General features: G+C 48.5%; 2 protein-coding genes across 5 annotated transcripts; both read left to right on the forward strand.

Annotated features, from left to right (window-relative positions):
- On the forward strand, positions 1-15,534 carry mgarpa (mitochondria localized glutamic acid rich protein a). Of its 3 annotated transcripts, XM_079352700.1 has the most exons (9): positions 1-253; positions 3,060-3,163; positions 3,676-3,781; positions 5,488-5,505; positions 9,383-9,703; positions 11,772-12,518; positions 12,582-12,904; positions 13,865-13,911; positions 14,085-15,534. In XM_079352700.1, the coding sequence occupies exons 1-8, from the start codon at positions 178-180 to the stop codon at positions 13,898-13,900; spliced, it is 1,731 nt and encodes a 576-aa protein (XP_079208826.1). In that variant the 5' UTR covers positions 1-177; the 3' UTR covers positions 13,901-13,911; positions 14,085-15,534. The 3 variants fall into 3 exon arrangements, with proteins under 3 accessions (XP_079208826.1, XP_079208824.1, XP_079208825.1); XM_079352698.1 differs by having other exon boundaries at positions 11,772-12,904; XM_079352699.1 differs by lacking the exon at positions 13,865-13,911 and having other exon boundaries at positions 11,772-12,904.
- A 909-nt stretch (positions 15,535-16,443) lies between these two features.
- On the forward strand, positions 16,444-23,444 carry elf2a (E74-like factor 2a (ets domain transcription factor)). Of its 2 annotated transcripts, none has more exons than XM_079352704.1 (9): positions 16,444-16,782; positions 18,187-18,270; positions 18,961-19,258; positions 20,093-20,200; positions 20,379-20,492; positions 21,357-21,440; positions 21,542-21,734; positions 21,832-22,077; positions 22,277-23,444. In XM_079352704.1, the coding sequence occupies exons 2-9, from the start codon at positions 18,196-18,198 to the stop codon at positions 22,818-22,820; spliced, it is 1,662 nt and encodes a 553-aa protein (XP_079208830.1). In that variant the 5' UTR covers positions 16,444-16,782; positions 18,187-18,195; the 3' UTR covers positions 22,821-23,444. The 2 variants fall into 2 exon arrangements, with proteins under 2 accessions (XP_079208830.1, XP_079208829.1); XM_079352703.1 differs by having other exon boundaries at positions 16,445-16,782; positions 20,376-20,492.
- Positions 23,445-25,307: the final 1,863 nt, after the last annotated feature.

Raw genomic sequence — 25,307 nt, forward strand, 5'->3', positions numbered from 1 at the left:
TCATCCTCATATTATCGTGGCACTAAACACTCTCCATACACACCGACATATATTGCACAATAGAGGGCGGGTGTGTCCTCCGCCTCCTTGCACGTTTCTGTGAGCAGACCGGGCCAGCCATTCATCCAGCGTTTGCTGAACGTGCAGCATTCCCGTCGTAGCCCTCGGAGAGCGGCGATGTTTTCCTGCAGAGCGGCCTGGCAGAGGTGTGGGCCTTTGGCACGGAGAGCAGCCTTCAGGTTGCCCCGGGATGGTGAGTTTCATCCGCCAGCCAAAAAGCATTGAAAACCAAAAAAAAAAAACCCTGATGTATCCTCTTTTCCACGCGGTCTCGGTGCGTAAATGTGAGGTTTTAGCGTGTTCCATCTGTCGCATGTTGTGCGCACAGTGCGCACGGTGGAAAGGTACACTGTGTCCTCAGAGTGTCCGCATTGCTGCATCCTCTGACTGGAGGCTGGACATGGCTGCGCCGGGATGTGAAGGTCATCACGGTGGTTTTGACAGATTTTAATGGCACATTTTAGACCCTCGTTTTAAAAGAGAGAGTGACTCTCAGACTGCGCGTTCATGTCGCTCCTCGTGCGGAGGAATGCGCTCACTTTGAACCCGGGTTGTTTCATAACGCTGCTTATTAAGCAGTAGTGTATCCCCTGTCAGGGTATTAAACAGGCTGCCAGAGCAGAGCTGGAACCGGCTGTTTCCAGACTTCAAACATGGCACTCATCAGTTTAACCCGGACTAACTAACCCGGGCCAAACAACCCAGACTGAAACATCAGGACGAGAGGAGGAGAATCTCTGTGAATAGTTGCTTCTTCAAAGATTCTCCGTTTAATTGAAGATGAATGTAAAGAATATTAACTTCTATATATGACCTTCACTACACTGAGGGGGGAAATGGAAACATGGTCGCCGCTGTCAGTCACGTGGCGTGTAGGGGTGGGACGTTAATGTATAGAGTCCACGAGAGAGGCAGCACGAGCTCCTTCACCTCCAGCTGTTTCAAAAAAAACTTGCGCCACGAGCCGGTCGGTGGCTGCAGCTCGCGTCTTCTCGGTTGATGACGTCAGTTTGCGTTACCGTGGATGACGACAGAAAACACCTGAACTGTTCCTGTGAGAAAAAACCCAAATAAGAGTGGAGAGGTTGTGTCATGGATCGGATCCTGCTGCGTTTAATCCTCATTTAATCCAACCAGTGAAATGTTGAAGGTGAAACAGTTTGGACGTTTTGATCTAAAAGCGTGAAGCTGTCAGACTGTTGAAAACAGGACTGTAATGAGTGACGCACGCACACGCACGTGCACGCGCACCATGAGAGTTTTCTCTTTACTGAATTGACACGTTTTGATCTTTTCTGTTTGTCTCATATTGAGCTTTCATGAGTTTAGATTTGTTTTGTGCTGTTTTATGTTCTTTACGGCTCTTTGGATCAGAACTTTGTTTTTTACTCATTATTAGTCTTTTTTTTTTCTATCTTTGAAAGTTTTCGCGACCAAATGAAAAATAGAAAGCTGAAAGTCATGAAGATGGATCCAGAAAATGATGAATGAAAAAAGTTTGACTAATTGACCTTTTTAACAATAAAAATCAAACCTGTTTGTCTAAAGTGCTCACATTATTTATACGCAGGTAACAAACAGCACACAGTCTGAGTCTTCTACGGAAAATAAAACTACATCAAATACATCACAAATAAATCTTTGGACCGTTGAAAGACACAACTAACAGATGTGAGCAGTTTGTCAGAATCCTCCATAAAGATGTCAGACGCCTCCAGGTCCAACCACTCCAAGTTTCACTTCATTTAAAGGGAGCAGCAGATTTAAACGAGCTCCGCTCTGACTTTTGGATCTCGTTTACATTTAGCATGTCAAACTATGTGAAACCATTTTACACCTCAGCAGCAGAAAGGTTGAATCGTTTCTTGTTTTTAGGCCACCTGGCGTTTTGTTTCCGGGCAGAAAAGTCTCCGTCTCTATGACAACAGCTGCTGTGTGACCGACTCCGGCTCCGTTACTTTTTACAGTTTAGTTTAGATTAGACGCAGAGCGGGGACGACGTGGGATCAAGACACGAGCCGGAGGAGTGAATAAAGATTTTAAACTTGAGAGCTCAGAAACGTCGGTCGGGTTGCTGAGCTGTTTTCTCTGGACGCTGCTGCGCTCAGTGAATGTCTTATCTTTGAGGATTTGAACCCTGACCCGTTAGGCGTCGCACACTTTACACTCTCATTGCTCACGTTTCCAAACATGCACGTCTTAAAACGTTCAGAACATCTCAGACAGGCTGCCTTCCACCTTCTCGCTTTGTTCCTCGTGGCGTGAAACGAAGCGAGCGAGTCGGTGAACGGAGAAGATCTGACATGTAAACCAGAACAAACCGTTCTGACGTCTCAGTGAAAACTTCCCTCGCTCTCCAGACCACGGGACGTTTACTGACTCTTTGTTGGGGTGACGAGGCGTTAGTCGGACCCTGACGTCAGTGGTCCCACTTAACAAGAGGAGGGTATCAGTCTCTAATCCTGTGACCTCCTGACCTTCGTTTGGTCCGCTGCTCACGACATCCCTGATCCCCCCCAACCCAACCAGACTTGATCCGATTAGCCGGTATAAATAACAGGGCTGAACTCTGGATTACATCCTGACAATATGAAGAGTTTAACACCCTCCGACTGTTTACTGTGTCTGTGCAGAAACTTTCCCTGCTGAACATGTTGGAAGCTGTAAAACTCGAGTTGTCTTTAGAGGTGTGGCGTCCATCAAACGAGCGCTGACAGGCATCAACTCGGCACTCTGACATTTACAATCCAGTCCAATTATTTATTGATTTATTGATTTATTTTTCACTGCTGTCTTACGCCTTTCCTGTTTCCTGTGTATGTTTGATGTATTGAATAATAATAAATAGAAGAAGAATAAGTGTGTGTTAGTTTAGTGAGCGTGGAGGCGCTGCGTTCAGAACCTCTCCTCACCGACCCAATCAGAGGAGCAGAACATTTACAGTCATCTGACGTGTGTGCTGGTATGTTTATAAAACTCGTGTCCTTCCTCCCCTCCAGCTGTGCAGCAGCGGCAGATGTCGTCGGGCCCCGGCGGCTCTGGGGCCGAGAACATCGTCTACGCGCTGCTGTGTGGAGGAGCCTTGGTGGCCTCGGTGTCCTACGTAAGTTCACACGCCGTCACCATGCCGACCATGTGATTAAAGCACCTGACGCACCAAAGAGGCCGTCGGCGCCCTGTCTCGACCCGTCAGCGCTTCTGCCATCGTTCGGCCTTCTCGACGTGTTGAATCCGGACAGCTGGTGAGACGACTCGCTCTGATTGGACGCAGGTTCAGGAAACGCCCCTGAGCCTGCCGCCGTCGTCTCCGTGCTTTCACCCGTTGATGCTCTTTGTCGCCTCTCTTCTTTTTAAAAGACCGAGGGGCGACAACCGCAGCGCCATTTTCAACTTTTTATCAGACATCGTTCTCGTTTAGCAGGCGACCTTTAACACGAGTGGCGAGCGACAGCTTAGTGAAAATGGTCGTCTCGTATCAAAACAACAGACTATCGCCGCCTGCTGGCGTGGAGAGTTATTTCCTCTCGGGCAGAACGTTCACGGTGTTCGTCTGCGGTGTCGTGAGTAGCTCTGCCTGCTCTCTAAATCAAACTCCTCCTCTTCCTCTCTGTACAGACGTACAGCACCGTGACCTCCGACCACGCCAGGTTCAATGACCGTGTCGCAGAAATCAAGGCCAGACCCAAGACGGACTGGACCCCCAAACCATGGCCACCTAAGAGTAAGTTAAGCTCCGCCTCCCATCGTTGTTCTCGACCCTCCGCCCAGGTGTCAGGTGTGAGTTATGTCATCTTACTTCTTTCAATCCGTCGTCCGTCCTTTTGACTGACACCCGTTAGAAACACCCGGAGGGAACGTCTTGTAGTCGCACACTGACGGCAGCGTGACCTCACAGGAACTCTCATCGAGATGATTAAAACTGACCAGCTCATTATTTTTATTCAAACAACAAAAAAAGGATCTTAATTTACTCCTGAGCACTGAGAGAGGATGACTGAACGGCGCTGAGCCCGATGTGTGTGTGAGGTCAGAGCGGACAGCTCCTGGTGCTGAAACGCACCGACGCACACCGCAGCTGCAAAACACAAAAGCACCTGAGAGACCTCCAGTCTTTAGAGCTTAAATCAGAACGTCTCAGATCGCCTGCTGTTTTATATCTTACACGTTTGGAGAAGAATCCAGTGGACTTAATCTGCCACCATCTTTAATCTACAGCACCAGAAAGGCTTCTTCTTCTTCTTCTGCTGTTTAGCTTTCTGTTGCTAAATGAAGGCAGACTCAGGTTGTTATAGATTTTACTTTAGATGAATTAGACGACAATTATAGAATTTATTTATTGTCTAAGAGTTCAAACAAAACGAGAAGAAACACGACATGAAGGTTTAAAGCGGAATCATCAGTCGTAACGGAGCTGACCTCGGTGAACAGGAGAAGAAACACGACACGCATGCAGACCCGCGCACACACACCCGCGCACACACACACACACACGCACACACACACACACACACACACACACACACACACACACACACACACACACACACACACACACACACCAGGGTTGTGTCTCAGTGTGAGCAAAAAGATCAACGTCAAGTTCACCCCACGCAAAGGATTGTGGGAAAGTCTGAGATTATCCCCTTCTTATTTCAGCAGCGTCACTGATCACACACACACACACACACACACACACACACACACACACACACACACACACACACACACACACACACACACACACACACACACACACACACACACACACACACACACACACACCAGGGTTGTGTCTCAGTGTGAGCAAAAAGATCAACGTCAAGTTCACCCCACGCAAAGGATTGTGGGAAAGTCTGAGATTATCCCCTTCTTATTTCAGCAGCGTCACTGATCACACACACACACACACACACACACACACACACACACACACACACACACACACACACACACACACACACACACACACACACACACACACTCTCTCTCTCTCAGCATGTCCACCCAGCTCATTCTGACCCGTCTGCAGGCAGAGCAGCCATGCCGTTGTCTCCTTGGCACACGCACACACACACACACACACGCACACACACACACACACACGCACACGCACACACGCACGCACGCACACGCACACACACGCACACACACACACACACGCACACACAGTGCCTTGGTATTTTTACTGCTGTCTTTAGCTGCTGAAGCGCTCAGCCTGGTCAACAACAGTCGAACCAGTTTACATGTTGTGGTAACCAATCAGCTCGCTCTGCTGTCAGACTCACATTCTGGGTTTAAAACATATTTGAAAAGCTCAAGCACCGAGGTAGGAAGAGTTTTTAAGATGGACTCCAGCGTTCTGCTGACTCCACGTTTCTTCCTCGCCGTGACTCGCTCTCACTCTGATGTTTTCTGTTTGTTTTTCAGGTCAGGATGAAGAAGAGGGTAAGTGATGTCATCACAGAAACGCACGCTCTCACTGACTGTCTGCATGATTGTCTCTAATCATTCCACTGTCTCGCACTAATCACGGCCCGTTTCTGCAGCTCATGACGAGCAGCTGAGGGAGAAGCAGATCATTAAACATTCAATAAGAATAATCAGATAGTAACAGCGGGCGGAGAAAGGCGTGGTGTTATATTGGGATGGGACGAGTCGCTCACACTCGGCCCAGCCGCCCCGATGGCCTTGTGTGAGAGCACCATCGCTTGTTGTCGTGTTTTGTAAATGAGACGGGAAGTGAGAGCAGGTGTAGGTCAGACCTGTGCAGCTTCATTAAGCTCGACTGTTCTTGGCCAATCAGATCTCTCCTCTGATGTGAACCTGTCTCCTCGCCCGCCCTCTCTCTCCCTCACTCTTCATCATGTTCTTCATCATCTGGCGTAGCGTTCGTCCGCGAGCCTTTAGAAATCATTTTTGCATCCTTCTCCAGATCCGAGTCAGTTGAAGACTTCTTTGACGAGCCCACGTCCATCTCTGACTCACGTTCACAGCCTCAGTGGTTCAATGTGAAATCATGTGTTTTTTCTTTAAAGTCAAATTTCTTCTAACTCTTTGTGTCTTTACTCTTTTCAGTGTAATGCTAAAGCTAAGGTCCTCTGTGGCCGCTCGGATATTCGTCCTAGAACTGGACTCTTTGGATCTGAGCCCCCCCTCTTCTTCTCCTTTCCTCCTCTTCCCCACTGCTAAGAACGAAAACCTTCTGATCCTAAAACCTGCGGACAGTTTCTGTGAAGGACTCTCAGTCTGCGCCGCTGTCCTCTTCTTTCTCTTTGTCCTCTTGATGCTAAATGCTAACGTGAAACTCTGAGCCCTGGATGAATGGACTTTATCTTTGGACTGTTTGTGTTCAACCCCACGCTGGTTCTGAGCGTCACTCTGTACTTCTGTTTGTATGGAGGTCATAAGCCAAGATGGTCAACTGATTCCAATCGAGCGTCCGTGCTAACACATTAGCATGCACTACTGTGAGTGATAGTGATCAAAGAGCGTCGAACATCCAGACCGTTAGCGCCAACGCAACCTCCGTGATATTTATGATCAATAGTGTCAAAAAGAAACTCCTGCCAACGGTCCGAACGGCACGCCAATGATTTATCCACCGACTCAAAGTCAACTCCAGAACAAGTCTCTACGTCCGACCCAGCTCCCGGGATCCCCTTTAAGCCGACATGTTGGCGAGCGGCCTGTAAGTTAGTAAACATTATAATCAGCTAAACAACAAGCTTAAAGATTAGCATGAGATCAAAGCCACCTGCTTTAATCCTGATCCACGATCCCTGAGTCCTTATCCATGATCCCTGAGTCCTGATCAACGATCCCTGAGTCCTGATCAACGATCCCTGAGTCCTGATCCACGATCCCCGAGTCCTGATCCACGATCCCCGAGTCCTGATCCACGATCCCTGAGTCCTGATCCACGATCCCTGAGTCCTGATCCACGATCCCTGAGTCCTGATCCACGATCCCCGAGTCCTGATCCACGATCCCCGAGTCCTGATCCACGATCCCTGAGTCAGACGTCAGATGATCTTGCGTTTCACTTCTCACACTTTCTGAACAGAAACCTCCTGCTCCTCCTCATCCTCACCTCTTTAAAACCATCACCATGACAACCGTATTTAACGGAGGATGTCCCAACAGCTAGAAGCTATTCAAGGTGTCACTTCTTCTTCTTCTTGTGTAGTTAGCAAAGCGTGAACTCTGACGTCTGACCTCCCAGGTAACTCTGTGATATAGATTCAGACAGGAAAGAAACCTGTCACAAAGGAAGCGTTAAGCTAGCGTTAGCGTTAAGCTAATGTATCCCTGCATGCTGCTATCACTCTCAGTAGTCAACGCTCGGAGTCAAAGTTGATCATCAGGCCAGCCTCCCGCCGCTCTGTGTTTTTAAATGTGGAACTAATGAAGCAAAGGATTAAAGGAAAGATTAAAGAGACGCACAACCGACCGGAGCAGTGTGTGTGTGTGTGTGTGTGTGTGTGTCTGTAAGACTCTCTTTCAGAGCTCCAGGTTACTGATAGCTTGTTAATTTGATGGTAAGAATCAAGATTCAACTTCACCCCCTTTTTCTCCCGCACTCCTCCCCTCACCCCTCCCCCTCCTCACCTCCTGGTCCTGCTCCTCCCTGTCTTTGAGTTTGCATGCAGCTTGTGTCGTAAACATGTCGTCCTATGGGTTCCTAAGGTGGTAAGGCTCGGAGTGGCGTGTCAGCCAGTAGGACGTCTGGATTGACCTGCTGGAAAAATATAGAGCTCTTAGTAGCTGTGTTTCCATCCAACTGTGTGTGATGCAATATGAGAGTAGCAGACCTGTGTGTCCGACATGGTGAGAGTCAAGGTACTTATGTGTGTAAATGAATAAAACCTCCGAAGGGAGAGCGTCAAACGCACAGTATATACATTCCACCACCAGGGGGCTCTCCCATCAAAACAACAACAAAAGATGGCGTCGAGGCTGGCGGGAAATCATGGGAGTGATCCTCTCTGCTACCTCCCTCCCGTTGACCGTAGGCAAGACGACCGGGTGAAACCGGCATGGCAACGATAAACGTGATGAATGAAGATATAAATATATTTACCGAGCGTTATTGGCTGCTCAGGACTTTCTTTTTCTGTCGCCACCCCACAGCTAGGTGTTTGTTCTGCCCTCTGAGTCTGCCTTCTCACCGTAAACAACAGGACATGGAGCCAGAAAGCAGCGAGTACACCCGAGCCCTTCCAGAGAGGGGGCGTGGTCAGACACAGCTCATTTACATATTTAAAGCTACAGACACAGAAACAGCCTGTTCTGAGCAGGGCTGAAATAGAGGGGTTTATAGACATGATCAAATACAGGATCAGAGTGGATTTACAACAACACACTTCACACACATCTCTGAAACTTATTTAACCTGAAGAGGAGGAGAATATGTGACTTTTAAAAACGTACATGTATCATGACAACCCTCCTAAGAGACTAAAGCAGAGATACTGGGATACTTACATTTTGTACAGTTGACTTACAGTAAACATAATGTTACAGCCAATCAGTGAGCTAAGCAGCTAACACGTCGCTAGCAAATCAAGCGTTGATCAAGCGTTTTCACCAACAAAAGGTCGGCCATGTTTCTGGTACTTCACCCTGAAGCAGAGAGCTGGGGATGTGAGATGATGCTGCTTTGATCAAACCTCGTCAGTGTACCTTCTGCAGCTTGTGTCACAGGCGCCCTCCTGTGGTGGTTAGAGGTACTGCAAGAGTAAACACAAGGTGTTGGAAAAAAAATGTACATATCATCTGTTCAGATCCCTGACATGACTGTCCTTTCCTTTCCTTTGTTTTTTTAAGTCACTCAAGGCTTTTTGCCCTCGTTGTAGGTCTTGGTGGTTTAACTGTATTGTAGACATGTAAAATGTAATCATGGAAAATTTCTGAACATGTCAAGAAAAAAAATAAGGGAATGGTAAAAAAAAACATCAGTTTACTCTTTGTCACGTGCTCTCTCCTCCCAACATCAGGCAGAATAACCCAAAGCCAAAATGACCCCCCCCCCCATATCCACACACACACACCTTGGATGGAAACACAGCGACAGAGAATATTCCAACCAGCTGTTTAAACTGCTTTTTAAATGCTAAAATTGTTGCTTTTGAATAGTTTTCTTTTGCCTGATTGAGCTTCTTACATGCAGAGTGTTGAACTGTGTGAGCAAAAAAACCCCCCAAAAAAAAGTCATTGTTGTTTGGGCGGGTGGGGGGTGGGGGGGGGGAGACCATCCAGACTTGTGGCTGTTTCTGTGAAAAAAACTCTTCCTCATTCTCTTCGTCTGGTTTTTGTGTTCCAGGTGGCGAGGAGGAGGCGGGAGAAGCTGCAGCCGAGGAGGCCAGCGAAGAGGCCGAGGCTGCAGAGGTGGAGGAGGTGGCTGCAGCCGCCGATGGCGAGGCAGAGACTGTAGTCGAGGCCGTCGAGGAGGTGGTCGCAGAGGCTGCCGGGGTGGTCGCTGAGGCCGCCGAGGTGGTTGAAGAGGTGGCCGAGGGTGTCGCGGAGGCTGCGCAGGAAGTGGAGGCGGCTGCGGAGGAAGTGGCCGAAGCAGCCGAGGCTGTCAAGGAGGCCGCCGAGGCTGTCGCAGAACCAGCCGCCGTCGCCGAGGAGCCAGAAAGCAACGGTACGACTTCTTCACCTGAGGACGAGTCCTCTGAAGCCTGAGGTTCCACACATTCACTGCAGGGAGCACACTCTCTCTCTCTTCTCTAAAACCACTTTAACTCAACAGCTGCAGGTCTTTCTCCTTCCTCACAACACTGGCCACAGAAACACCCGTAACCTAGAGCCACTAGCTGCTTCTCCTCAGGGTTCACCTCTTATTCATCCCTCTCCTTGTCTTCCCAGAGCTGTATATTTTCTCTTATTTATGGGAGTGGGACTTGACAAAGTGAGACTTTCCTGGTGTGTTTGATGTTTATAATCGTCAGCTTGTCATGAAGCCCAGAGATGATTTAAAAACCAGCAGCGTCCTCGTGGTCGTCACCACAGTGAGACTTTTTCAAAGCGGCAGTGAGGTCATAACGTGACGCTCGTTCATGCAGTTATGGGTGAAATAAATGTGATCACACTGTAGACCAACATTTAACATGCAGATCAATTCGCTAACCATTAAAAACCTGCTCTCCTGCAAAAATACTCAGTTTTATACCCAGTTCAATCACACACACACAGTCCTGGATCTTGTTTTTTATGAAGCCTTAATGCTATTTGAATTTGACGGAGCTCTGTATGTCCTTCTTCTAAACCTCTGTAATGTTGTACCACGTTGCAGGTAATGGTAGAGCAGGTGTTCTTGTGTTTTATCCTCCAACATGAGCTTGTGTTCAAAGTCTGTAAATGCTGCAGTGTTGTTCTCTCCCTTTACTGTAAGTCATGTCAATCTGTCCCAAATCAGAAGCCGGAGAAATAACAAAGTGATTCAAGACATTTGTGATCATATTTTTATTTTGCTTATAACTGAATCATGAGCACTGTGAACAATTGACGGTAATTCATCGAGCCAATAAAGATTTAAACAACCCAGAAAGGTTTACTGCAGTCTTTGATTGTCTGATTGATTTGGTCTTTTTTTACTCTGAAGCAGTTAAAAAAGTTAAAAGTGATTTCAGAAGCGGCTCTACTGGCCAGGTTTGCTCGCAGGCACACACACACACACACACACACACACACACACACACACACACACACACACACCCACCCACACGAGGAATGTCACTGAGCTTCCTGAGTTGCTTGCTCACACACGCACACCTCACGGCGAGGTGTCAGGAGGGGGGGGGGGGGGGCCTTTATAATAATGATCAATGTAGTTTGACGGTCACAATCAACAAGAGAGCCGATGAGAACAGGCAGGAAACCTGAAGCTGTTTTTTGACGTGCACGAGATCGCACCGGTCACGCCCATACGGCCTCTGGCCACGCCCCCCTCCCTGCTCGCTTCCTGCTGTGTTCACTCATTAGCTCACACTGACTCCACAGAGAACCGTCGCAAAAACAGTCTGAATAAAGTCGACCGTTTACGTTCACTCGAGCAGCTCAAACAGACCAAGTGTGAAAACCGTCATAGGAACCTGGTACCATAAAGCCCGAGCGAGCAGACGGGTCATTACCTCGGGCGCTGATCCACCTTAAGTTACTGAAGTTAAATCTCAGTTTCCCATAGGAGGTGATGATCTGTGGGCTGACACACAGGTGATCAGACCTTCAGTATTCTGCGGTCGGACCAGTAGAACCACAGGACGATTAGATGTCTCATTTCAGGTCTGACTCCGACTTTTCACATTTTCATTAGTGCCACTCTGTCGAGGCTGAATCGACCTCAAACAAATACAGTTTATTATTGGGTTCTTTGGACTTTTGAATGTGCTGTAACCACATGAAACGTCTCGGAAAAGATCTAACGATCCATTTTGTCTCCAGAAATCCTTTTTCTCAGATGGTCAACTTCACTGACGTCCGCAGAAACTAACAAAGCTTTCCTGTTAGACCCTCGTTTCTCTTCATCTTCCTCACAGCTGGGTGTCGTCTTCACACCTGCATGTCGGTCACAGTCACCCTGATATCTTTCTGGCACTAAGTCCTCTATTCCTATTAGGGTCTCGCACATTCCCAACAAGTCTCCTTGGCTAACCATGTCAAGTTGTTGAAGTTTAATGTGGATTTTTGGATGGCTGGATTTTGTGTTGCAGTGCTGCTGGCAGCGGCTTCTACTCTCGAGTTGCCGAAGATGGCCGAAGCAAAGGAAGACTTGGCACCAGCTGCTGAAGATGCCAAAGAGGAAGAGATATCTGTCCCAGAGGAAGTTGCACCAGTGGTGGAAGAGGCTCCTGCACCAGTAGAGGAGGCTCCTGCACCAGTAGAGGAGACCCCTGCACCAGTAGAGGAGACCCCTGCACCAGTAGAGGTTGCACCAGTTGAAGAGGCCCCTGCACCAGTTGAAGAGGCCCCTGCACCAGTTGAAGAGGCCCCTGCACCAGTAGAGGAGACCCCTGCACCAGTAGAGGTTGCACCAGTTGAAGAGGCCCCTGCACCAGTTGAAGAGGCCCCTGCACCAGTTGAAGAGGCCCCTGCACCAGTTGAAGAGGCCCCTGCACCAGTTGAAGAGGCCCCAGCACCAGTTGAAGAGGCCCCAGCACCAGTAGAGGAGACCCCTGCACCAGTTGAAGAGGCCCCTGCACCAGTAGAGGAGACCCCTGCACCAGTAGAGGAGGCCCCTGCACCAGTAGAGGAGACCCCTGCACCAGTAGAGGAGACCCCTGCACCAGTAGAGGAGGCCCCTGCACCAGTAGAAGAGGCCCCTGCACCAGTAGAAGAGGCCCCTGCACCAGTAGAAGAGGCCCCTGCACCAGTAGAGGAGACCCCTGCACCAGTAGAAGAGGCCCCTGCACCAGTAGAGGAGACCCCTGCACCAGTAGAGGAGGCCCCTGCACCAGTTGGTGAGGCTCTTGCACCAGTAGAGGAGGCCCCTGCACCAGTTGGTGAGGCTCTTGCACCAGTAGAGGAGGCCCCTGCACCAGTTGGTGAGGCTCTTGCACCTGAGGCTTCAGTAGAGCCTGAAGTCACCTCAGCACTGGCTGAAGAAGCCGTGACCACCCTGGTCGTTGAAGAGGAGGCTGCGGCCCCCCCGGTAGAAGCAGCTGCTGTTGAAGAGACCCCTTCAGCCCCTGTGGAGGCTCAGGCAGAAGCTCCGAAGAGGGAGTACATCGTGGTGGTCCTGGAGGGTACATCCAAAGCTGAAAACCGGCCTAAGGTTCTTGGCGTTGGTCCCATGACTGGCAGAATCATCCCGGCTCCGGATGAAGACGACGGCCCTTCTTCTGAGGTATCAAAACTTTGTTAGACCGATCAAAGCTGCTCTCCTCATAGTTCATCTTCTTCTTTGGGTTGATCTCGATAGAGCCTGACTGAGACGGGACGCTGAAAACAAATCCTCTTTGTAAGGCGTACATTTCTCCCATCAGCACTGTGCACTGGTTTAGTTAGTTAGTCCTTCCTTAGGTTGTGCTTTCTGCTCAGTTAGCACGTGTCCATGTGTGCATATCAGGCGTGTGATGGTTCAGAGGTTAGTGGAGCTAACATGAGCAGCACTGACACGTTGTATTCTTTAGTCGTGAAGTCAACGTGAAACGTGATGCAAGATAAGAAGCTGCTCAGTAAAGAATAAAATCTCCTGATTACACTAAAAGAAGGAGTGACTTTAGGAGAGGAGTCGTATAAAAGATGAGCACGGACGAGTCTGCGAATAAAAGTTCATCACGTTCGCTCTGGTCAGTGAGAGGACCACAGAGGGGACGCTTAGACCGACGTCAGGAGAAAGACAACTGATGGATAAAAAGATCAAGAGTCAAGGAAAAGATCAAATTAAAAGTCGTTGACATCGGGGCGCCAGTAGCCGAGCGGGTGGTGCAGACCCCCCCCCCATGTGCGGAGGCCTTGGGACTCCAGGCGGGCGGACCGAGTCGAGTCCTGTCTCTCAAAATGGGAAGCCAAAAAATAAACCTTCAAAAAAAAAAAAAAAAAAAAAGACATCCCAGTGAGTCAAAGACTGATTGTACACGCCTTCTCTGCGTTTGTTGTTTAGAAGCGGTTAGCAAACAGTTAGGAGCGCTAACGTCGCCTGGATCACTGCACGTGTGACTGCATAACCGGCTGATACCATCGACCACACGTTCTGTCTGTCAGGCTCTATAAGTACGCGTGATGATGATGAACGCCTGCTTGTTTGAATAATTTGGGCTTTTTGTAAGTCTGACTAACTTGGATTTTAAACTTTGCTATTCAGGGTAGGCGACGTCTTCTTAGGATGCAAATGCAGTAGTTCCAATCAAGGTACTGAGCCTTTGATTATTCTCCTCTGCTCGTTCAGTAGGCCGTGTTTCAGACGTGCTCACAGTAAACATGCAACACCACAGCCCTTTACATGCACATCGGCTTCAACTGCTGAAGAAATGTTTGTTTTCCCCTCCAGGATATCTGACGTGTGTGTTTGTCTCCGGTCACAGTAAACGGCTCCTGAGTGAAGACGTTGCCCCGCAGAAGAAGAGGATGTGCCTTTCTTCAACACTTTCCTCCTTTCATCCATAAAAAACACAACGGGAGAAGATTCCTCTCCGCGTAGGTGAACGGCGCTGAGATCAACTCCTGCCCGTTTCCGTGACACTCCGTCTCGACTCCGTAGTTGCACAGATCTTTATTTTTAAACCTTTTAAACCTCCTTGAATTTTCAACCTGTTTGCTGCTGAGGACAAAACTGAGCCACCTGTGCAGTTACCTGTTCCTCCTTCTGTCTTTAAAAAACTCAATCCAGGGGGTTTCTTCAGTACTCGGCCCTGTGTGAAACGAACCCTCAGTGTTATCTCTCAGAGCTAAGGGGGGCGTGTCTGAGCCACCAGCACCCGACCTCAGGTTTCTTCTTCTGCTTGTCTCCGTGTGAAAAAAACAACTGGACACTTTTTAGTACTTTATGTGAACACACCTTGAGCTCACTGCTCTTTCCCGTAGCCACGTAGCTACCTCAGTTCCCTCCGTGTTGTTACCTTATAAACGACCTGACAGACCTCTTCTTGATGTTACAGCACGAGCTTCAGCATGCACACTCTGGTAGATACTTCTCTGCAGCTGCTAAACGACTGCACAGAAAGGCAGGCAGGCGTCAGGTGATGCCTTTTTAAAGCGTGTTTCTCAAGTTTGTTACAGACGCTTTACAGCTGTTTGATGATGTCATCATTGAGCAGATGTGGCCAGATGTGAAACACGCTTTAAACAGAGATGTGCATTATCTCCATTTTCAGTGTTTAGTTACTTTCACGGGCGAGTTCGACCTCAGTTTCTGGACAATCGAATGAATTTAATAAGGTGAATGTCCAAACAACCAATAGGAACGTCCTCCTCGATCTCTTCAGCTCAACGTGTCAGTTAAGGTCAAAGTCGACTTCATACTTCGACGTTCCCTGAGGAAGGAACGTAAAGCTGTGTGCTCTCTGCAATGACGTCTGTACATTTCAGTGCACGATGAGCGGCTTCATGTTCCTTCCTCTCAAAAAGCTTTTCCTTCTTCTTCGCCGGTCACACCTGTGTGGATGTTTTAAGTTGAAGGCGTGCAGGAAGTAGGACGCGTGGTGACACTGATGTGACATGAAATGTGTGTTAGGAGGTGTTGCAGTACGTCTGAAGAAAAGTCTCCGGTGAGGTCGTCCTCTCCTTCCTCCTGTCCCCTCTCAGTGACGATCATCTCCACTTCCTGTCTCTGTTAGCTCAGCGTGCTCTCGATAGAAACAGACCTGAGATCACAGAACTGAAGCGTGTGTTAGAATGTATTTAAGAGAAGGGACTTTGTGTTTAGAGCTGCCAGGCAGGTTTCTGTTCGAGGATGTGAGTGAATGCCTTCAGCTGGACAATCAGAAACTGTGACTGTTTTACCTGTTTTTCAAAATAAAAAGGGATTAAATGTGATTTTCTTCTGGTGTTTCTTTTAAACGTATCCCTGCTGTCTCATCCTCAGAAGACAGATTGATTTATTAGGGCAAAATGATCAATACTTTACTGAATCCACATTTTTAAAACAGAACAGTTTTAGATTTTTAATGGTCAATAAACTTCAGCTTGTTTATTCTTTAAACTACTGAGAGCACTTTTACACCGCAGGTCACACCTACACATTCACACACTGATGGTAGAGGCTGCTGCAGAGTAAAGAGTCCATCAGTATGAACTCATCCATTCAGACACATTCACACACTGATGGTAGAGGCTGCTGCAGAGTAAAGAGTCCATCAGTATGAACTCATCCATTCACACACATTCACACACTGATGGTAGAGGCTGCTGCAGAGTCCATCAGTATGAACTCATCCATTCAGACACATTCACACACTGATGGTAGAGGCTGCTGCAGAGTAAAGAGTCCATCAGTATGAACTCATCCATTCAGACACATTCACACACTGATGGTAGAGGCTGCTGCAGAGTAAAGAGTCCATCAGTATGAACTCATCCATTCACACACATTCACACACTGATGGTAGAGGCTGCTGCAGAGTAAAGAGTCCATCAGTATGAACTCATCCATTCACACACATTCACACACTGATGGTAGAGGCTGCTGCAGAGTCCATCAGTATTAACTCATCCATTCAGACACATTCACACACTGATGGTAGAGGCTGCTGCAGAGTAAAGAGTCCATCAGTATTAACAACAAATTGGTAACAGGTGAACCAGAATAATAACCAAACGGAAAATCACTTCAGCTCATAACTGTGTGTGTGTGTGTATACATCTACACACATTATCAAATATTATAAATAAATATAAAGGAGGTTGCACGCTATACAAGGTCTTGCTGACTGTTTTTTTTTCGGTGTTTGCGTGATGACGTCACGAGGCTCTGCGTTTTGACGTCAAAGACTGAATCCGTTCTGGCGAAGAGGCGGCGCGCCGGAAAGCTACAGGATAGCAAAAAAAACAAAAAAAAAACGGACAGCAATCAAAACAGAACTTTTTAGGCCTACATCCGCCCCGACTCTTCAGATTTAGACACCGAACGTCGACAGGAGCAGTCAAAGCGACTGTTTGGTGACGCATGACTTTTAAAAGTCGTGTTTATTAATTCGTAAGAGCGCGTTTTGGCCTCCACAACTCGGCTAACGGAGCTAGCGCTACAAGAGGAGCTAACTTTTTTGCTAGCAATAGCAAAACAAGGTAAGAGGAGAAAACTTACAGCAGTCATATAACAGCAGGCTCTTCTAGATAACCAATCCTAATGCAAATGCCTTTCATGTGTAGTTTAATTACTATTTAAACTACACGGTTAATATAGAATACGTGTTAGCTAGCGTGCTACCTGCTAACTGTTTGTAGCTCGATAACTAGCTCTTTAGCTATAGGCTGTGCTGAGTTTATTTTAGTTAGAGGTGATCTTCCCCAATAAATAAGAACTGTGTTTGTGATTAAAGTGTTAAATTATGTGAAGCGAGCTGCAGAGATGGTGAAGTCTTGAATGTGTGAGCTAGCTGGTTAGCTTCAGGGAGCTGTGAGCAGAAAGTAAACATGCCCGCTCTGCACAGAGGGATGGATACTCCACATCTAAAGATCTTTTATCTAAAGATAATTTATCTTCATCTAAATATCATTTATCTTTATCTAAAGATCCTTTAACGTCACACATCTGCCCATGTAGTAACATATATGTTGTTTTCAAACACGTCCGCACACCGTGATGTTTTTTTTCACTGTAACATCTGGAAAGGAGTGAACAGGCTGCAGCTCCCTGTGTGTGTCTGAGGACTCTGAATATTAAACACAATCAGAGTGCAGTGTGTTCAGTGACTGTAGGAAACGTCCCTAAAGGGGCCCCTTCTGACAGCACTCACTCCTGTGACCCTGCAAACACACTCATACAGATGTTTACACACAGTTCAGCAACAAGGCAAAGAGACATTAAATTAAAACAGAGACGAGGAAATGTGAAAGTCATTTAAAACATCCTACAAAAATATGACAGTGCTCGTATACAGATTTAATTGTCCTGTATAGTTAACATCTTTATTTACATGTTGTTTTATTTGTTTTTATCTGATCTACTCTTTTGAATTTGTAGCACCGACTTCTCTGTCTCGCTGCTGCAACGCCAGAATCTCTCCTCTGTGGATCAATGAAGTAAACTTGTAACATGAAGGGAAAATAAGACATCACAATATGTAAATAATAACACGTGTAATGGGCATGTTTTCTGCTCGGCGTGTTATGAAGAGGTCTTGTGTTCTTACAGATTCAGATTCTTACATAGATTTAAGCTCACAACCGCCCTAAGGTGCCCTAGAAACCCCAGCTGGGGGTGCTGCGGTGGAGAACACACCCATGGTGCTTACAGTTCAACATTACTCCTGTTTGATTGTACATACACAGGGATCTTTCTTCAGTAAGTCTATGACTGAAGTAAAGCGGTGTTTCACTGGGACGAAGTCATGAGGAGAGCGGGCGCCCGTGGTGCTTTCACATGACTTCCATTCTTTACATGATGCACACAAGCAAACAAACCCTTTTGTAATGTAGAAACACTGAGCTCCTCCAGCTCTGATGTTTCCTGTGCTTTTATTTTGATAGGAATGAGTGATGACCTCTGTGGTGGTGTCAGATGGAGGAGGGAACATCGTGGAGTATGTCACCGTGGTGGAGGAGCCCCAGCAGGTGAGTATCCCAACGTCTGCGCCGTCACCGCAACAAAGTCCCAAAGAAAGCTGAGAGGTCGTCGAGGTAGTTCCAGAGGTTACACATTAAGACTCCAGTCACAGTATACAAACGTCACTCCCTCTCCGCTTGGCTCGAGCTGAATTCTCCGTCGTGTGAACGACCTCATAGTTACCTCGAACATCTGAAGCTGAATAAATCAGACAGACATGGCCGCTGCAGAGCGTACCGCCAGTGTCCCGCACGGAGACGATACCTCAGCAGCCCATCCAGATGTGTCAGCCGACTTTCAGAACTTGTCATGTTGTAGTCGTATGAGATCAGCAGAGGGGGATCTTAGTCTCTTCTCACGTAGTCTACCGGTGGGTTTACTATCACTATGGACCTTCTTCTTCTGCTGTGTTGGTTTGATGCAGCCTTCACTCACGTCTCACTGTTAAAATGTACACATGTTGCTGTTTGCAAAAAATATATATAAATATAAATCAAACAAGAATGACTTAAAATTAAAAAGCAATCGTATAGATATAATATTTTGAACAGTTTCCGTGTCGGATAAAAGACTTGAGTCTGGTTGCTTTATGAAATGATGAGAGGGGGATGAATCGTACATCCCCACGACGTCGAGAATATTTAGTTGAGCTCTCCAGGATGCATCACGTTTGTCTCATCTTTTCAACCCGTGTCCAGTGTGAGCAGCAGGCGGCTGAGGAGGAGGAAGAGGAGGAGGAAGAAGTGGTCCAGCAGGAAATTGAGGCGGTGATGATGGAAGGAGGAGGAGAGGAGGAGGTGGAAGAAGATGTTGAGGAGGAGGAGGAGGGCGTGGTGCTGCAGGAGGAGGGCTGTCCTGCCGTGATCGTGGAGGAGGTGCCCAGCGCTCAGGTGGAGGAGTGCTACTCGGCTCAGGTCCTGGTCTACGACGATGAGACCTACCTGATGCAGGATGTGGCCGACGAGCAGGAGGTGGTCACAGAGGTGGCTGAGACGGGTGAGTTCTCAGTCGTTCTTTTCCCTGTGCTCTGTCCTGAGCTCCTCGTTTCACTGACTGGAAAAAAGCAGAGTAAACCTCCCAACAGATTTGTCCCAGTAGAGCGCCCCCTTCAGGTCGTCCAAACAGGAGTTGAGGAAATAAGTCATCGTCTGTAATTTCATCGATTGTTCGGCACAAAAAAATCCAGTTTTTTTACTCGGCCTATGAAGTGCTCGTCGTCTTCCCTGGAAGTCTGACAGCAGGGGACATGAGTTTTTGTAGTCCGTGTGGAGTTTACCGTTCAGGTTTCGGCTGGCTTTGGTTTCATGCAGAGAAGAGGAAAAAAAAGAGTAGAAGATGCTGATAGAAAACGCTGAAATGCAACCCTGTAACTGTTGACCAACAATCGCTCAGGTGACTGAAGTCACGCTGCATGCTCGTCAGCATTGCTACGCAGCCTCGCACGTTTAGCAGCCGCTCCTAACCATCGATGTGTCTCCATCACAGGCAGTCAGAGGAGCGGTGACACTTTCAGCTTTTAATGACACTCGCTCAACAGTGTGTTGTCTCTCTCTCTCTCTCTCTCTCTCTCTCTCTCTCTCTGTGTGTCAACTGTCGTCTGCTGTTTGTGTGTTTGACGCAGCAGACGGCCCTCTGCTGGCCGGAGCGAGATAAAACACTTTACAACAGATTACAGGAAACAGGAAGGGAGGAACAGAGTCCACAAAACCCAGAACAAGGAAGTCCACATGTCAAAACAGTTGTGGTTGCGTTGTGTAGTTTCTCTCCTCGCTGAGCGTGTGTGTGTGTGTGCGTGTGTGCTGACCTCCTCTCTTCTTCTTCTCTCCTCAGTGGAGATGACGGCTCACGACCTCGTGTGCTTTGACAAAACGTTTGAAGCAGCTGAAGCTCTGCTGCACATGGAGTCTCCTGGAGGTCTGCACCATGATCGAAACGCAGGTACGCACACACCTGAGCCGTGCACACACCTGAGCCGCGCACACACCTGAGCTGTACACACACCTGAGCTGTTTACACACAAATGGGGGCGTGTTTTAGGACGACTCAGACAAATCGTCTTTTTGAGCAGTGATTGAGCAGCACGGTGTGAATCCTGTACCGTGTTTGATTCCAGCAGAGGATGTGATGATGGAGACGGTGGTGGAGGTGTCGACGGAGTGTGGACCAATCGAGGAGGAGTCCTTCCCCATCCCTCCCGAGTGTGAGCCCGCTACAAAGAAGAAGAGAGGAGGTGAGTGTCCCACCTCACACGGGACGCCGTACGCTCGGCTCTCTGAAGAAACGTGCAAGTCAGGGACGTGTTTGAGGATGACCACGTGGTGAGCGTGTGACAGTCACTGACCTCGGCTCACAGATGAATGTTTGAATTACGTTTGATGTTGTTAAATAACAAACTTTAAAGCACAATAACGACATTTTTAGTCCACACACACACACACACACACACACACACACACACACTGTTTCTGAAAACAGTCACGTTTAAGCAGCGCTGTGATTGTAACTTCTGAAGGATATGTGGCCATGTGACACAACATGCTCTCTGCAGGTGTAGCAGCTCAAAGTAAACCATCGATCTGCTCTGTCAAAGATGAAATAGTTCAGATTGAATTATTCCCACTGACACACACTGCAGCTGATTGACAGGTGGGCGCCGTCTAACGGTTTGTCAGGAGGCTTAAGCCCCGCCTCAGCTCCAGCTCTCAGCCTGTCGTTAGCTTGACTCAAAGTTAGTCTCTGGTCACTTCCTGTCAGTCTCTCTGGTCACTTCCTGTCAGCAGCTGTATGACCGAGCAGACTTAAAGCTGTTTCACTTCCTGACGTCATCTCCTCTCCCCGTCGTTCTCTCTCTGATGGTCGTTGTGTTGGATAACAGCGTCTGATAAATAAACTGTGTGTGTGTGTGTGTGTGTGTGTGTGTGTGTGTGTGTGTGTGTGTGTGTGTGTGTGTGTGTGTGTGTGTGTGTGTGTGTGTGTGTGTGTGTGTGTGTGTGTGTGTGTGTGTGTGTGTGTGTGTGTGTGTGTGTGTGTGTGTGTGTGTGTGTGTGTGTGTGTGTGTGTGTGTGTGTGTGTGTGTGTGTGTGTGTGTGTGTAGGTGGACGTAAGGCAAAGACTCACCAGCCTGCCTCCAACGGCTCCTTTGACCTGGGGATCAAGAAGAGACAGAGAGAGGGCAAAGGTTTGTGAGTTCACTTTAACACGGAGAGAAGCTGAGATCCGAAGCAGCAACTTCAATAAATCAGGACTGACGGTTTCATGATGATGTTGTTTGTGGTCCAGGTAACACCACGTACCTGTGGGAGTTTCTGCTGGAGCTGCTGCAGGACAAGAACACCTGCCCCAGGTACATCAAGTGGATGCAGAGGGAGAAGGGCATCTTCAAACTGGTCGACTCCAAGGCCGTGTCCAAACTGTGGGGGAAACACAAGAACAAGCCCGACATGAACTACGAGACCATGGGCCGAGCCCTGAGGTCAGCCCGACCTCGACCACGCTGCACAACGCTAACCACGCTCAGATAGTCAAGGAGAATAACACCCGTGTGTGTGTGTGTGTGTGTGTGTGTGTAGGTATTACTACCAGCGGGGCATCCTGGCCAAAGTGGAGGGCCAGCGGCTGGCCTACCAGTTCAAAGACATGCCCAAGAACATCCGGGTGATTGACGACGAGGAGGAAGGCGAGGACATGGAGGACAGCGAGGCCGCTCAGCACCTGTCTCGCCAGCAGGGCCCCGCTGGCCTGGTCACCAACTCCCCCGCCGCCACCCAGCCCCAGCAGACCTACGTCACTGTCATCCCCAGCAACGCCGGCACCAGGTGACTATCCTCGTCACCGCCATCAGATCTCTGAGCAGTAACACGCAACAGTGGATGTGTCGACGACACCGTCTGTGTTTTAATGAACAAGCTGTTCAGGTCTTAGCACCCCTAAAGGGTTAATCAATACAGGAAGTGTTTGATTGGTTGTGTGGCAGAGTCGGCAGCAGCTCAGTGTTTCTCTCTCTTCCTCTTTCAGGCAAATCAGAGCCATGCCCATCGTCATGACAAACTCTCTCGGTCAGGTGACATTAAACTCCTCCTCCATCCTAACCACCACATCAGGAGTCCCGGTCACGGTAGCCAACGCCTCAGCCGGCGCTCCGCCAAAACTGGTGATCCAGGCGCTTCCCACCATGCTGCCCGCCGGCTCCAAAGCGGGAGAGAAGATCACCATCATCACCATCCCGGCCAACCAGCTGGCTGCGCTCATGCAGGCCAACCCTTCAGGCCAAATCACGCAGCTCATCCAGGCCAAACCCGTGACCACAACGTTAGCACAGGCCGCCGCTAAGCCAGCCGCCGCCCCCGCGGTCCAGCTGACCACGGGCCGGCCCCAGCTCATTCTGGCTAAACCAGCAGCAGTGGCCCAGGTGCTGCCGCAGCTCTCGGTCCAGGTCTGCCAGCCTCACGCCACCCCTTCCAAAACCCCCAATCCAGAGGTAGCACAATCAGAAGCTGTGGCTGAAGCTCCGCCCACTTCCAGCCCGTCAGCAGCGTCAACAGAAAACACGTCGTCCTGAAAGCCTCGCCCCGAGGAGGGAGGAGGGGGGGTTACAGGAAGTGACTGTGGACACTGATAAGAGTAAAGTGCAGGATGCATCCAAACCCCACCCCCTCCCCTCCCCTCCCCTCCACAAACTGTTCTGATTGGCTCAGATGGTCACCAGGGAGACGCATGCTCCCACACAGGATAAAAGGGACTGTTGTAGAAACACACACACACACACGGACGGGTCGGAGCTCAGAGGACGTGAGCAGCCTTAGATTGTAAATGAAAGTTTTGTAATCAGATGTAATATAAGAAGCCTGACAGACTTTGTTCTAAACACAAATGTAAAAAGCATTTTTGATACTCTGCCGCGTGTTTCCGCCTGGACGTCGTCTCTTTGTTTTCGTCTCAGTCGAAGGTTCGTCTGCAGACTCTGTCCCTCCACAGCACTGTCTCCCCCTCTGTCAGCCGTCTGTCTTTTTTTTACCGTTCACATAAAGGGAGTGGAAGGAAGAGAACTGAACCGTGTGCTCCTCATCCGAAGTATAATATACTTTTTTTTTTTTCTTGTACTATCTGTGTAATGAAGTAGATTTTACTGGAATATGTATTATAAAAAACAACAAATGTGACCAAACTGTGTGAGCTGGTTTTCATTTACTGTTTGGAAAAATGCAACCTTTCATTAGTGTGAAGATGTGATGCATTTACTAATCCAGTAGAGGTCGCCCTCGAGCTCCAGCATGAAACCAAAACCATCTGCTCCTCCAGCAGCACGCCTCCACCGCCTCTCTACTCGCGCTCACTCGAAGGACTTACTGATTGAAGGCAGGGTTGGTCGTTTTTGAAAACTAGCGTGATGTTGAAAACAGCACTCACTGTGCTCCCTCTAAAGCCACACCCCCTCTCTCCTGTGCTCCCTCTAAAGCCACGCCCCCTCTCTCCTGTGCTCCCTCTAAAGCCACGCCCCCTCCCCCTCTGTGCTCCCTCTAAAGCCATGCCCCTCCCCCCCTCTGTGCCCCCTCTAAAGCCACGCCCCCACTCCTCTGTGCTCCCTCTAAAGCCACGCCCCCTCCCCCTCTGTGCTCCCTCTAAAGCCACGCCCCTCCCCCTCTGTGCTCCCTCTAAAGCCACGCCCCTTCTCCTCTGTGCTCCCTCTAAAGCCACGCCCCTCCCCCCCTCTGTGCTCCCTCTAAAGCCACGCCCCTTCTCCTCTGTGCTCCCTCTAAAGCCACGCCCCTCTCCTCTGTGCTCCCTCTAAAGCCACACCCCCACTCCATTGTGCTCCCTCTAAAGCCACGCCCCTCCCCCCCTCTGTGCCCCCTCTAAAGCCACGCCCCTCCCCCCTCTGTGCCCCCTCTAAAGCCACGCCCCTCCCCCTCTGTGCCCCTCCCCCCCTCTGTGCCCCCTCTAAAGCCACACCCCCTCTCCTCTGTGCTCCCTCTAAAGCCATGCCCCTCCCCCCCTCTGTGCCCCCTCTAAAGCCACGCCCCCTCCCCCCTCTGTGCCCCCTCTAAAGCCACGCCCCTTCTCCTCTGTGCTCCCTCTAAAGCCACGCCCCCTCCCCCTCTGTGCCCCCTCTAAAGCCACGCCCCTCCCCCTCTAAAGCCACGCATCAGTAATGAAATTCTTCTACATTAGTTTAAAGGAGTTTTTGTCTGTTTTGTTTGGTCAGAAAACCATCAGTGCACACTAATCTATTTTTAACTTCAAACCAACCGAGGCATTCCTGCATTTTAATGACATCAGATCCACGTAAGCTACTTGTGCAGCTCTATTTTGGACCAGTTGACATTTTTTTGTGTTACTTATTGAAATGTTGACCAGACCACAGAGCACTAATCCAGGTGAGAAAAAACAAATGCTTGAATGACTTGTTTAATCGTTTTTCCCATTTTTGTCACAACTTCCTGTACATGCTTGTCCCATAAAAGTTTGTCCATAATAACTCCCAACAGTTTGATTTTTTGTTTTATTCATGTCTGAGTTATACTGATCAAGCTTTGGTTGATTACTACGATCACTAATTATTATTATCAAGTTATTGATTTTTCCATCTGCTACATATATAGTGGAGTCATCAGCATACACTGAGATTCTTGTTTAATACACAGAGAAGATCATTTGTGTAGATTCTGAAAACCTTCCATTAAAATATACTGATTGCTTTTTATCTGTCAAATAACTTTCCATCCACAGTAATGCACTTTAACAAAAAGCATTTCCATGTTTCTATCATTAACTTATAATCAATAATATCAAAAGCTGCAGACAAATCAAGCATTATAACACCAGTCATTTTCCTCGGCTCATTATCCTTCGTCCAGTCATCATCCATGTGAGTCAGGTTGTCGAGGACTGCGCTCTATACGCACGCTGAAAATGCATCAACAAATTATAATTCTCATAAACAATTCTCTCCATTATTTTACCTAAAATTGGTAATAAACTTAAACTTATCAGTCGACTATTTGAACTTTATGTATTGGCAACATTTTTGACACCTTCCCTGATTGTA

This window comes from Symphodus melops (genome assembly GCF_947650265.1).
Source record: "Symphodus melops genome assembly, chromosome: 9".
NCBI lineage: Eukaryota > Metazoa > Chordata > Actinopteri > Labriformes > Labridae > Symphodus > Symphodus melops.